The sequence below is a fragment of the Nyctibius grandis genome, chromosome 2, assembly GCF_013368605.1.
Source record: "Nyctibius grandis isolate bNycGra1 chromosome 2, bNycGra1.pri, whole genome shotgun sequence".
In the NCBI taxonomy this organism is placed as follows: domain Eukaryota; kingdom Metazoa; phylum Chordata; class Aves; order Nyctibiiformes; family Nyctibiidae; genus Nyctibius; species Nyctibius grandis.
The window spans coordinates 93,821,270-93,835,354 of record NC_090659.1 but is presented as its reverse complement, the minus strand read 5'-3'; the positions used below and the strand labels follow the sequence as shown (position 1 = coordinate 93,835,354).

At 42.0% G+C, this 14,085-nt stretch overlaps 1 protein-coding gene across 1 annotated transcript in view; it reads right to left on the bottom strand.

The window, feature by feature from the left end:
• Window positions 1–14,085, bottom strand: part of GTF2F2 (general transcription factor IIF subunit 2) — a 96,383-nt gene that overhangs the window by 15,492 nt on the left and 66,806 nt on the right. The window contains exon 7 of the mRNA XM_068423350.1: window positions 1,634–1,733. Within this exon, the coding sequence (XP_068279451.1) occupies window positions 1,634–1,733 (100 nt within the window). The remainder of the gene's footprint in view (window positions 1–1,633; window positions 1,734–14,085) is intronic.

Here is a 14,085-nt window from a genome sequence, read left to right as displayed (position 1 = left end):
GAGAGAGTCCAGCGCAGAGCCACGAAGATGATTAAGGGGGTGGAACATCTCCCTTATGAGGAGAGGCTGAGGGAGTGGGTCTCTTTAGCTTGGAGAAGAGGAGACTGAGGGGTGACCTCATTAATGTTTATAAATATGTAAAGGGCAAGTGTCATGAGGATGGAGCCAGGCTCTTCTCAGTGACATCCCTTGACAGGACAAGGGGCAATGGGTGCAAGTTGGAACACAGGAGGTTCCACATAAATATGAGGAAAAACTTCTTTACGGTGAGGGTGACCGAACACTGGAACAGGCTGCCCAGAGAGGTTGTGGAGTCTCCTTCTCTGGAGACATTCAAAACCCGCCTGGACGCGTTCCTGTGTGATATGGTCTAGGTGGTCCTGCGCTGGCAGGGGGATTGGACTGGATGATCTTTCGAGGTCCCTTCCAATCCCTAACATCTGTGATTCTGTGATTTTGTGAATAAAGATTCCAAGATTGTCTCCAGGTTGAAGTCATACTGTTGTAATTATGCTAGTGTCAGGGAAATGACACAGAATCCCAGTAAAAAGAGACGCTATACATCACCGTAGCTTGTTCCAGAATTAAAGAAGGAGAGTAACAGTAACATCATAAAGCAATATACTCATATAAAATTGCATTTGCATAGTAGGATATACCAGTGTGACTATTTTGGTTAAATGTCATTCCCTTAGCTAAAAAAATTATATTGGTATGATCACCTTTGATTATAAAAAAAAAATTATATTTGGTATAGATCAGACTTTGAACAGCAACTACTACAAAACAGTCTTGTGAAAGAGAAACTATTATTTTTCGTTCTGTGGAAACAGACTGCCTTTCAGAATAATGCTTAAATATCATCCAGTATATTGTCATTTGTTTTATGTAAATAAAATCTTAATAAAAAGTGTAAAAGTTTAAATGACTAGCACAGTTGACTCATTTTCAGTATGACTTAACATTTCTCACATTGAACAGTAACAGCTATTATATATGCATACATACAAATTACTCAAAGGGGATCTTTAAGAAAAAGGACATTATAGTTCGTATGTACATCAACTGATCTGGAACAGCAGCGTGGGTGTAATATTGACAAAGCTAATGATGCAAATAACATGTACTATGAAGGTATGAAACTGCGAAAAATTACCAGCTGTTATTCTTTTCTACCTGTCACTTCCTACAAAGGACTGGAAACTATTCTTTTCAAGTCTTTTACCCACCTCCATATGATATTTTATTTGGCTCAAAGGAGTGCTTCCACATCTCAGAGCACAAAGCCAGAACTGCCTTTTATCCCCAAATTTCAAAATTACATTTAAAAAAAAGACTAGAGGAAGAATGTAAAAAAGACACTAGAAAAGGCTTGGGTAAAGGCAGTCTGCCCTCCATCAGGTAACACGAGAGAGTTAGAATTGGCAGACCTTAGCCCCAAGGGTGCTGTTGGTCTTGAGACAGAAGGAAGATCCCGAGAAGACAAAATCAGGGGGAAACCACATAACATGGAACATTTCCAAAGACAGTGGCCAACTGCAAGCAAAAGGGCTGCAGGAAAGCAGCAGAGTGATTCTGGAGTCCTCAACCAGATTCCTGGCTAGAATAACGAAAAATACTGAAAGCTACTTACATTATATTGATGATTAGCTACTGGTTTATAGTTCGTGGTTACTGCTTTTTCCAGCTGCTGTGACAGCCTTAGAGGTTTAGAAGATTCTTCTATCTGTAACCTGCAAAAGAAAAGAAGAAGAGAATTAATAAAAAGTTCAGACAAGCACAGACTCAAAATGTATTCTAAAAATCTGCAAGTATGTACCAGCCCTTATCAAAGGTCAGCTGCAAACAAATCATAAGGCAAAACAGATGCGCTCTTCTGAATTAAGTTTTTCCTACTCTATTTTTGCTGCAGGACACTGTGGATTATGACGACGCTGCATGCTACAGAAGATACTGAAATACTAAAAACCAAGCAACTGTGAAAGGAAGATACTAAAAACCACGTCTGAACACAGATTTTATTACAAAAGCCTGACATTCAGGTGGAAGAAAAGCCTGTGCTTTTAAAAAAAGATGAAACTCAACTCAAATGAACCCAGAATTTCCCAGCTTACTCAGCTGAGGGCTGAAAAAGCTTTCAATCCACCTCTGCTGACTTCCAGAGTGCAGTGAAGATCAGACTTCATGACCTTCTTCTAGATACTTTAATGTAAAAATATAAATTTCCATGACCTTTCTTTTGGCATTATAATAGAGCAACAGAGAACAAATAACTGTTTTAAGAGCACTTTTTAGAACATGAAGACAAAGAAATCCACCTGGGTTCAAACCATTGTACGATCAAGTCTCAATCATACAGTTAATGAACGGTGACCTTCAGTCCTCTTCAGGAAAGACTCTGAGAAGGTCAGAGGTTGAACACATTTTGTCAAGCTCATCCCTATGTAACTTAAAGCTTATGTATGATGGTGTAGAAGGAGCGCTCCATTTACTTCTTACTCGAGAATTACTACTTGAAATGATGATGCACGAAACCAAGCGTTAGAAAGGTGCAGGACAACATCCCTTCAGAGAAAATAGCTTAATGGCACATACAATTAATACTGAGACAAAACTAAGTTATCACCAGTGATGTTATTTTGTTTTCAAAGGCGTATCTTACAGGCTGAAGAGACTATTTTCACTAAACACAATACAAGACTTATAGTCCAATAAAGGTACAGTGATGTTTGCTTCTTTCCAAAGAAAAATTAATATGGTGACATTAATGCAAATAATAACTACATGTTTACTAATGTAAAACACAAAAGCAATAAAACAGACAGTACTTTAAAAACCACTGTAAGTGAGATCACCGATATCTTTTTGTAAAAATGTACACCCAAAAAAGGTAAATTTAAATTCAGCATGCTTCTGATTTAACACCTGAACAACCTAAATAAATGACATTTGAGGTAAGTGTTAAATTCAGAAATAAATTCTCTAGTTGTAGCAACTGGAAATAAAGCCAACCATCCTTCATAGCTAGTACTGGTGGACAGTAATTTCTGGCTGTTTTGTCTCATATATAGATATAAACTTGCTTCCTCTTGAATCTTTGTAGACTTGTCATTTGTTGTATAGTTTTAATTACCCTTAAGCAACCATTGCCTTGTATTCGACATTTCTAAATTAAGAGAAAGCACATCAATGCCTTCTTCTGTCCAAATGTAGCACATTTCTTCTTAGCTTGAAGGAAAATCGATCAGAAGGTAAACGAGCAGTGAACACTTTTTACTCCTGTTCTGGCAAATAAAGATACAGGTTTTTATCACCAGAGTTTATCTCTTGGCCTTCAATCTAATTAAACGATTTTAAAGATTTTATTGATCTGGTTACCAAAGGTCTTCTAAACTCGTTTCACAAAGAGGCACAGGCTAAAGCTAAATCAAGAGCTTTTCTCCAAATCTGTCTTTTTCTCCACTTCTTCATTGCTTGATTTTTTTCTTTTTGGTCTCAATGACTTTTTTTTTCAATTTTTAAAAATAAAAGCCTGGTTATACAGTTTGGCTTTATTTTTTTTTATCTTTTCTTACAGTTCTTTGCTATTTTTCCTATTGTTTTGACCTGGGGAGTTTTCCAGTCCTCCCTCTCCCCCACTGTAGCTATTTTTCACCTCACTTCTCCCCTCTCAATCTTTTCCCTTCCGTAAAGGATGCATAAATACATTTCCTGCTCTAAACCTCTTTACTGATATTGCTCCTGTTCATGAGACAGGGCATCCTGGAGATGAACTGGGAATTCTTGTCTCTCCTTTCCCCATCAGGCCTCTGCACCACCGTCTTCTTCACACGAACCAGATTTAGATATTTGTTTTGCAATGTTTTTCCAGAGTCATTCTCATTACAGCTGCAGCACAGGTAAGCAATAAACAAGGTTCATTCATACACTGAAATACATCAGATGGTCTCCCGTTCTCAGGAGTGCTAGGCTTAGAATGGTGGCATTTCTCCATGATTAAATCCTCCTTGCACCGGGCTTTATATTCATTACTCTTAACAATGTACATTTACAATAGCCTCCATTTCTTCAGGAAAACAGCCAAAGAACATTAGCCCTTCAATGATGAAATGCTGCCAGAACACTGAAAATATGGATTGAACACCTCAAAGAGTCCTCAGAAGGAAAAGCTTTAGAATGATGATGTCAACCCTCCTCCAGCTCTTAATAAATTAGGTATTTCAGCTTGCGAACAACTGACAGCTCTTTAGCCTAGAGCCTGTCATGAACTTTGGACACCACTCAGTGTTGGAAGGTCTCTTCCTGTTCTGGCATTTTAAAATTACAATACAGGAAATTTCATCACCCATTTCAGTGCAGCTTCCATAAATTAATCCCACTTTGCATAAAAGAACACCAGCAATTTATTTCTTAACATTTTTCACCTGCCATGCAGGATACACATTTCATTTTTTTATTTTAACCCACTAATTTCCAAACCAGGAGAAAACCAAGTGTGTAGTAGAGCTAACGCACTTCTCAGAGGCCTCCAAAGACTGATGGCAGCGAAGTTACGTTTATCATGGGAAGTTCCCCAGCACACAATCTTGAAAGCAAAGAAAAACTTCTTGTCTACTTAGGAAATGGGAATGAAGCCTACCAAGTGAAAATGGAAATGGAGAATCTGAATTGGTTTGTGAAATGACAGAATATTTCAAAAAGATCTACATGTACCAACTAACAAATATATCAGCTACAAACGTACGTGTCTCTGAAGGAAATTTCAGAGATACCCCTCTTGTACTTCAAGGTTTCTTGCCAAAGGTTTCCAAATTACAACCCATGGATCTCAGATGGTCTTTAGAAAACTGGCTAACAGTACAGTGCTAACTTTTTTTCCCACTCCTAGTTGATAAATTGCTGTAGTGAGAACTAAAAATATATTACATCCCTGGTATTACTTTTTAATGCAAGCAATTACAGCAGTTGCCACATGCCGATATGGAAATCTAAATGGGAAGCACAGTGACTCAGGAGAGAAACCTTTTTATTAATATGCATTTATTCTACACATGCATCTTGCTCTTCTCCCTTATGGCTGCCCTTCTCATTTCTTTTTCTGTAGCTTTCAAGATCTCCTGGAGAATGACAGAGCCTCACGTTGCTTTCTTTCTGCTGGGCTTCCATGCGGAATATAGTCACGCAATCCTACGTGGAACAACAGCTACTGCACATCTGGAGTTAGCCTCCCCAAAATGCACAAATAGAGGTAAAGGGCATGACAAATGTGGTATATACCCCAAATTAGCAATCGGTTCATGTGTGGATGAAGCACTGAAATTACCTTAGTGCATTACAAAGGGTAAAGACAAATAATAGCCTGTAATCATTTTGTCTAGATGATTTGTTGGTACAGACACTCTTTGCAGGGAAAATACAGTGTGGGTTTTTTTTTTCAAAACCATGCCATAATTCTCTCATATTCAGAAAGTATTACGTCTGGGTGAATATAATTGTCTTTTAAATTTGTATAGCTGTTATTTGAAAAAAGTTGATGAAATATATATTTATATATTCTCCTAATTATACACTCAAAAATTTATAACAAAAGCTATGAATTGGGCATTATATTAGTCTTTTAGACCAATCTTTTAACATGCTACAGATATAATTACTTCTAAATGCCCATTTCTTAAACAGAATTTAAAAAGCATTATTAAACCAAAATATTATGAAGCATTTTATACAGGGTTTTCTCAGAGTGGATCTGCTGAATCTTAATTGAAACTGTTGGTAGGAATAAAAAAAAAATCAATAGATATTCTGAGTCACCGGTGACACTGATTTAAAGGAGCAGTGTCTTTTTACCTATTACTCTTTATTACGATTTTCAGGAGTGTGACAGTTAAAAGCTTTAGTTATGGCTCAGAACTACACACAACTCTCCAAGGAGTTACATTTTCCACTTCACTCTTGTTGAAATAGCTAGTGCCATAATTCATGCTAATATCTGGCCTAAAAAATTAAAAGAGAATGAAGATTTTTTTTTCTTAAATCTGCCAATAAATTAGCAACAGAGAAGCCACCAGCCTGCACACTGTGCTCTTCTCTTCCACCCCCAAGATTAAATATAGCTCTTCCGCCTTGACATACAGCAAGTAACCCGGCATGGCATTGAATTCACCACGGTCATTTCCCAGCAAAGTAGATTTTATACTCCGATTGTGCCTGCAGTTGAATAAGGGTAAAAAACATTTGAACAGGCTGGAAATAATTCTATAGGACTTGTCAACATGCAGCAGGCTCATAAAGGGAGACAGATGAAGGCAGTATGTACATTCCTAGGAGGAGATGCTCATTGGCTTTTAAATATATGTATCTTCCAGCAATAAAAAATAAACCAAAGACCTTTAAAATAGATGATTTCCTGTGATTAATCTTCCACCACAAAAGAAATGTTTCAAAGATTAGAAGCAGGTATTAACCAGAAATGCTGCTAGAGCTTGAATTCTTGACATTTCTAAAGAAATTATTTTACAGATGGGACTGAAAAGTTTCAAGACCTTCTTGTGCTTGGCTGTATTTATGCAGGGCACTAGTAAGTAAGGAGCCAACCTTACTGTTGCAAAAAAGGAAAAGTTGGTTTGCTTCTCTCTCTGCAGTATCACCCAAAAGAGATGCACTGGAAAAGAGCAGGCCCACTGCCCAAAGCTTGGGAGGGGAAGAAACACAAACTCTCCAGCTCTGCACGGTTTTGCAGCTTTTTTTTTTTCACTGCTAGCAGAAGTTCCCAGCCCGGTAACAGGGGAGTGAAAGGCAAAGACTAATGCTCTCTTAGCTCCTTACTCAGTAAGTCTGTACTTGAACCAGATACAGGCAGCTGCATTACATGAAGTTTCACAATACCTGATATGGGCAACAAAGTTTTTTCTTTGCTTCCCTATTTTGCTAAGCAACCCAAACGTAACAGAGGTAGCTACATCCTGCAAAATCTCATCCAAAACAAGCTAATAAAATAAATGTAACAATATAGCTTCACACCTGCTTCTCTTGTGTTCATTTGGACTACTACATCTTGCTGAGGTTCAGGCAGCATCTCTGCTGACTTTTCTTCCAAACAAGAATATTACTAATACAAGAAGTGAGCAAATGATAGGCAAGAGATGAAAACTCCTACAAGACGCTAAAACTTAAAAAGTGTTTGTAATTCTGCAAGAACTAAGGGAACTCAGCACCCTGTGGGGCACATCCTGCTAAAACAACCCCATGGCAGTGCCCAACCACAAACAATATAGGAAATTACCAGAATTACTTCAACGGTAAAAATCAACATGCAAATTCAGCATGTTGTGTTTTGTTGTAAGAAGAAAAGTCCTACTGTCTCATGGTAAATGAAGGCAGATGACTGCAGCCTAACACTGCCAAGTCCACCGCTAAACCATGTCCCTAAGCACCACATCTACTCATCTTTTAAATACCTCCACGGATGGTGACTCCACCACTTCCCTGGGCAGCCTGTTCCAATGCTTGACAACCCTTTTGGTGAAGAAATTTTTCATAATATCCAATCTAAAGCTCCCTTGGCACAAGTTGAGGACATTTCCTCACATCCTATCACTTACTGGAAAGAAATTAACATTTCCTTATTACAATTCATATACTCTGGAAGAGCAGAGAAATCTGCAGCTCTGCAGTTGTTGCATATGTCAGGATTTTGCAGTCCTCTCCATCCTATGCTCATCATATTCAATCAATTAGTGCCCAGAAGGGAAATCAATCCTCCATTATTGGTTCTTACCATACTTTCAACATTTTCTTTTTAATATACACACCACAAACATCACTGTTCTGCCCAGTTTTCAGCCCAACACAAATCCCAACACAAGCAAGAAGTTCAAATTCAAGAACAAACAAAAGCAGGGCTAGAGGCAAGTCTATGGCCATGGCAAAAGGCGAGTGCCCTCCTTGCCTACCTTGCCTCCACAGGTGCCTCTGAGCAATAGATATGAAGCCCTAGTGGAATACAGCCGGTCCAATGGGGATGTGGTGGAGAGGCAACCTATATCAGAGGTCCCACCACAGTCAGAAAAACCTGACAGGCGTATAGCTACCTCCTCCACAAGGAAGAAGAGAAGAGTTTTAGTGGTTGGAGACTCCTTCCTAAAGGGATCTGAGGGCCCAATATGCAGAGCTGACCCCCATCACAGGGAGGTCTGCAGCCCGCCTGGAGCCCGAATCAGGGATATCACCAGGAAACTCCCCAACCTGGTGAAGGCCACAGACTACTACCCCCTGCTGATCTTCCACACAGGTGGGGAAGAAGCTGCATCCCGTAGTCTGAAGGGGATGAAGAAAGACTACAAGGCCCTAGGACGGTTGGTGAAAGAGTCTGGGGCACAAGTTGTTTTCTCCTCCCTCCTTCCATTTTCAGGGGATGACGTGGGATGGAATAGTAGGATTCTCTCTATTAATGCCTGGCTACGAGACTGGTGCTACAGGCAGGGCTTTGGGTTCTTTGATAATGGCTGGTTTTATAAGACAACAGGCGTGACTGTAATACATGGGAAAGGTTTATGTCGTAGGGGCAAAAGGGTTCTGGGACAGGAATTAGCAGGGCTCATTCGGAGAGCTTTAAACTAGATCCGAAGGGGGATGGGGTTGTAGCTGGGCTTGCACCACTGGGGCAACGCTCTAGTGTTGAGGTAGACCAGGAGGCCTCCCATCCCCCTGGGGTGAAATCGGTGTGCTCAGCTCGCTCCCTGAAATGCCTGTACACCAATGCACGCAGCATGGGGAATAAACAGGAGGAGTTGGAAATCCGTGTTCGGTCGGGGGGCTATGATCTAGTGGCAATTACAGAGACTTGGTGGGACGCCTCGCATGGCTGGAATGTGGTCGTGGATGGCTATGTCCTGTTCAGGAAAGACAGGCCGCTAAGGAGAGGTGGTGGAGTTGCTCTTTATGTGAGTGAGCAGCTAGAATGTATTAAAGTTCTGTCCAGGGGCAGATCAGGAGCGAGTTGAGAGTTTGTGGGTGCGAATTAAGGGGCAGGCTGGTAGGGGTGATACTGTTGTGGGTGTCTATTACAGGCCACCGGATCAGGATGAGGAGGGTGATGAGGCCTTCTACAGGCAGCTGAGAGCAGTCTCGCAACTACAGGGCCTGGTTGTCATGGGGGATTTCAACTACCCTGATATTTGCTGGGAGGCCTACTCAGCCAGCCATCCCCAGTCCAGGAGGTTCCTCCAGTGCATTGATGATAACTTTCTGATGCAAATGGTGGATGAGCCAACTAGGAGAGGAGCACTGCTGGATCTTATCCTCACTAACAAGGAGGGTCTGGTTGAAGAGGTGAAGGTTGAGGGCAGCCTTGGTTGTAGTGACCATGAGATGGTAGAGTTCAGGATCTCATGTGGCAGGAACAGAATAGCTAGCAGAATCGCAACCCTGAACTTCAGGAGGGCCAACTTTGGCCTTTTCAAGCAATTGCTAGGGGAAATCCCATGGGACAGGGTACTAGAAGGTAAGGGGGCCCAAGATAGTTGGTTAGCATTCAAGGACTGCTTCTTCCGAGCTCAAGATCAGAGCATCCCAACAGGTAGGAAGTCAAGGAAGGGTTCCAGGAGACCTGCATGGTTAAACAGGGAACTGCTGGGCAAACTCAAGTGGAAGAAGAGGGTGTACAGATCATGGAAGGAGGGGCTGGCCACTTGGGAGGAATATAAGTCTGTTGTCAGAAGATGTAGGGAGGCAACTAGGAAAGCTAAGGCCTCCTTGGAATTAAACCTTGCAAGAGAGGTCAAGGACAACAGAAAGGGCTTCTTCAAATACATTGCAGGTAAAGCCAACACTAGAGGCAATGTAGGCCCACTGATGAATGAGGTGGGGGCCCTGGAGACAGAGGATAAAAAGAAGGCGGAGTTACTGAATGCCTTCTTTGCCTCTGTCTATACTGCTGGAGGCTGTCCTGAGGAGCCCCGGACCCCTGAGGCCTCAGAAGAAGTCAGGATAGAGGAGGAATCTGTCTTGGTTGATGAGGGCTGGGTCAGGGACCAATTAAGCAATCTGGACATCCATAAATCCATGGGCCCTGATGGGATGCACCCGCGGGTGCTGAGGGAGCTGGCGGAAGTCATTGCTAGGCCACTCTCCATCATCTTTACTAAGTCGTGGGCAATGGGAGAGGTGCCTCAGGACTGGAGGAAAGCGAATGTCACTCCAGTCTTCAAAAAGGGCAGGAAGGAGGACCCGGGGAACTATAGACCGGTCAGCCTCACCTCCATCCCCGGAAAGGTGATGGAACAACTTGTCCTTGGTGCTGTCTCTAGGCACATCAAGGATAGGGGGATCATTAGGGGCACTCAGCATGGCTTCACCAAGGGGAAGTCATGCTCAACCAACTTGATAGCCTTTTATGAGGACATAACCCAGTGGACAGATGATGGTAAAGCTGTGGATGTGGTCTATCTCGATTTCAGTAAAGCGTTTGACACGGTCTCCCACAGCATCCTCGCAGCTAAACTGAGGAAGTGTGGTCTGGATGATCGGGTAGTGAGGTGGATTGTGAATTGGCTGAAGGAAAGAAGCCAGAGAGTGGTGGTCAGCGGGACAGAGTCCAGTTGGAGGTCTGTGTCTAGCGGAGTTCCGCAAGGGTCGGTACGGGGACCAGTACTATTCAATATATTCATTAATGACTTGGATGAGGGATTAGAGTGCGCTGTCAGCAAGTTCGCTGATGACACAAAACTGGGAGGAGTGGCTGACACAACGGAAGGCTGCGCAGCCATTCAGAGGGACCTAGACAGGCTGGAGAGTTGGGCGGGGAGAAATTTAATGAAATATAACAAGGGCAAGTGTAGAGTCCTGCATCTGGGCAAGAACAACCCCATGTACCAGTACAAGTTGGGGGCAGACCTGTTGGAGACCAGCGTAGGGGAAAGGGACCTGGGGGTCCTAGTGGACAGCAGGATGACCATGAGCCAGCAGTGTGCCCTTGTGGCCAAGAAGGCCAATGGCATCCTGGGCTGTATTAGAAGGGGTGTGGTCAGCAGGTCAAGAGAGGTTCTCCTCCCCCTCTACTCTGCCCTGGTGAGGCCGCATCTGCAATATTGTGTCCAGTTCTGGGACCCTCAGTTCAAGAAGGACAGGGAACTGCTAGAGAGAGTCCAGCGCAGAGCCACGAAGATGATTAAGGGAGTGGAACATCTCCCTCATGAGGAGAGGCTGAGGGAGCTGGGTCTCTTTAGCTTAGAGGAGACTGAGGGGTGACCTCATTAATGTTTATAAATATGTAAAGGGCAAGTGTCACGAGGATGGAGCCAGGCTCTTCTCAGTGACATCCCTTGACAGGACAAGGGGCAATGGGTGCAAGTTGGAACACAGGAGGTTCCACATAAATATGAGGAAAAACTTCTTTACGGTGAGGGTGACCGAACACTGGAACAGACTGCCCAGAGAGGTTGTGGAGTCTCCTTCTCTGGAGACATTCAAAACCCGCCTGGACGCGTTCCTGTGTGATATGGTCTAGGCAATCCTGCCCCGGCAGGGGGATTGGACTAGATGATCTTTCGAGGTCCCTTCCAATCCCTAACATTCTGTGATTCTGTGATTCTGTGTAGAGGGGACAGTCTTCTCTGAGGTCTAAGCCAGGGTGCAAGTGCATCTGTGCATGCTCTGTTACACGCTGTATCTTTATATGGGGTACCTCATCTTAGTTTCTAAGTGCATAACACTGCAGGACACAGTACATTTTTATACCACTGTGCTTATAGTAGTGGCTCAGTGACAGAAAGGTCTAAAAGTAGGGTGAAGTAAAATCTGGAATGTCCTTTTGTGTTGGCTGGTGCATATGGGCTACTTTGAGCTCAGGTATGAGACGAGGCATAAGACTGGCAGAGTGACAAGGTAAGCCAAGCAGAAATGCTTAGGCAGCATGCCAGAAGAAATGGGAACGCAGGTGAAATTTCGGAGACAGCTCTGAAGAGCTGTACATGACACACATTGGTCCCACTTGGAAAAAGCGAGGGAGGTGACACAGAGGCTGGAAAAGAAGCAAGACACAATGGGGGAATAGCTGGATAGGAATAGGAGTCTGGTGGACATATTCCAGAAAAACAGCAAGGAAGGGGAAAAAGTAGGTTAAAAAGTCTTAGTTTCCCTTTGGGTTTGTTCAGCTAAGACATGCACGTAAAGATCTACAGACCTCTACCTCCGAGCTAACCATTCAATATCGTCTGTACAGCAGTCTGTACAACACACACAGATGTCTGTGTCTTAAATATCAGTAGGAATGACTAACCAGTGAAAGCGGTTCCTTTCTCCAGGGGAAGCACCGGGAATCTCACAAGCCCATTACTAATACTACAGAAGGCAAAGACTGGAGATCTAGGAAAAGTGACTCATTAGCAATCAAAGCAGGACAGAAAAAGGCCAGCCCTCTAATTTTAACATTAAGAATATCCTCCTGTATTAAAGCCAGATGTATTCCTTTCAAAAGGATCACATACAATTTTAGCTATGCATGCACACATATTTCAGTTGTTCCTATCAAAAAAGTTCCTTTAGGAAACAACTATACAACATCACTTCTTCATCTTTTATGCTACTAGACGGTTTAGAAGGTAAGTTGGAAAAGAAAATAAAGGCTGCATGGTTTTGGGGAGGGGTCAGACTTCTCGGAAGATCTACAGGTGAGCTTAAATACATGCAAAAACATATTGAGAAGTGTATTTATTATTTTTAAGGCAAAAGTGTAAGGAATAATTTTATCTGCCCTGTTGCTCGCTCAAGACTTTTTCTTGCTCTACAGCCAGACGTTTGGAAATCTCTTGCCTCTTACTAAAAGGGAAGTTTATTCTAAATTGTCAACAAACAAAACCAACCAACCAACTGACAAATAATGTATTTGAAACACCGTTGACAAAATGTAGACTGCTAAAAACGACAGCACAGGTAAAAGGGTCAAACCCTGCACGTGCTGAGCATTTTGAGTTTTGATCGAGATGACAAATGATGTCTGTGCCCCCGAGACTTTTGAACAGGAACCTGAGATAAGACGTGTTTAAAGTCAAGCCCTGTTCCCAGCTCTGCACCCTGTTATGCCATGTACACCTTTCTGAAAATTGTGCAGTTTGGAGTCCTATTCTTATCCAAACTTTCGGGACCATCAGGTTCTATATTTTAGGTCCATCTTGACTACCCTGGGTTGCCCACTCTCCCACTAATATGAATAAATAACGTGTTTGAAGGTGTCTGTGCCTGTACTTGGAAACTTGCAGCTATACTTTGCTTCCTGTTTAAGTTCATCTTGAATATTTTCTTTGATATCATAAACCAATTAGTGCCAATATTATACTTGGATGCCTGAGGAGATAAGAGGGAAGAAAAGACCTGACATCCTGATGTAAAAACCAAGACAAAACAGATCTTTAAAAATGAAGTTACCTTCAGGTATTCATATATTTTAAAGACAGAAATGACCATTATAATCATGAAATGATAATCTAAATTTTTCTCCTGTGTACTACTGACTGAAGAGTATCCAGTGATATCTCAGGCTCATAATTTCAGTTTTGCTACACTACATCATTTATAGAAAAACATCCTGTCATGATTCAAAAAACCAAAAATGATAAAGAATCATCATATGTCTATGCCTTTTTATCATGTTTTTAAAGACAAAGTCTCCTTTCCATTTTCAAAGATGCAGTTTCCTTTCCTGCTCCCATTTTCCTCAGTCCCCAAATTTCTCCATTACAAATGGATTTATTTGTTAGACACTATTTCAATTTAGTTTTCAGAAGAGGAATTTTAAATTCTCAACTATTAATTATTTCTAAAAGTAAAAGAAATAGACTTGTCTCAAAATCACATCATCTTCAGTTTCCTGCCAAAACTAATTTGCAGTGCTTGTTGCTGCTTTGAAACCAATGGTATAAATAATGGGGACTTGTAAGTCCAGGCAACACAAAGACAAACACTTCTTGTTGGTGTCTGCAGATCCAGAAACGGTGTAACATTTTGCCAATGGGAACAAGAAAGGAGAATTTTAGGAAGGAGTCTCTTAGAGAGAAAAGCCACATCTTTACCACACCCTGAAAGGCCTAG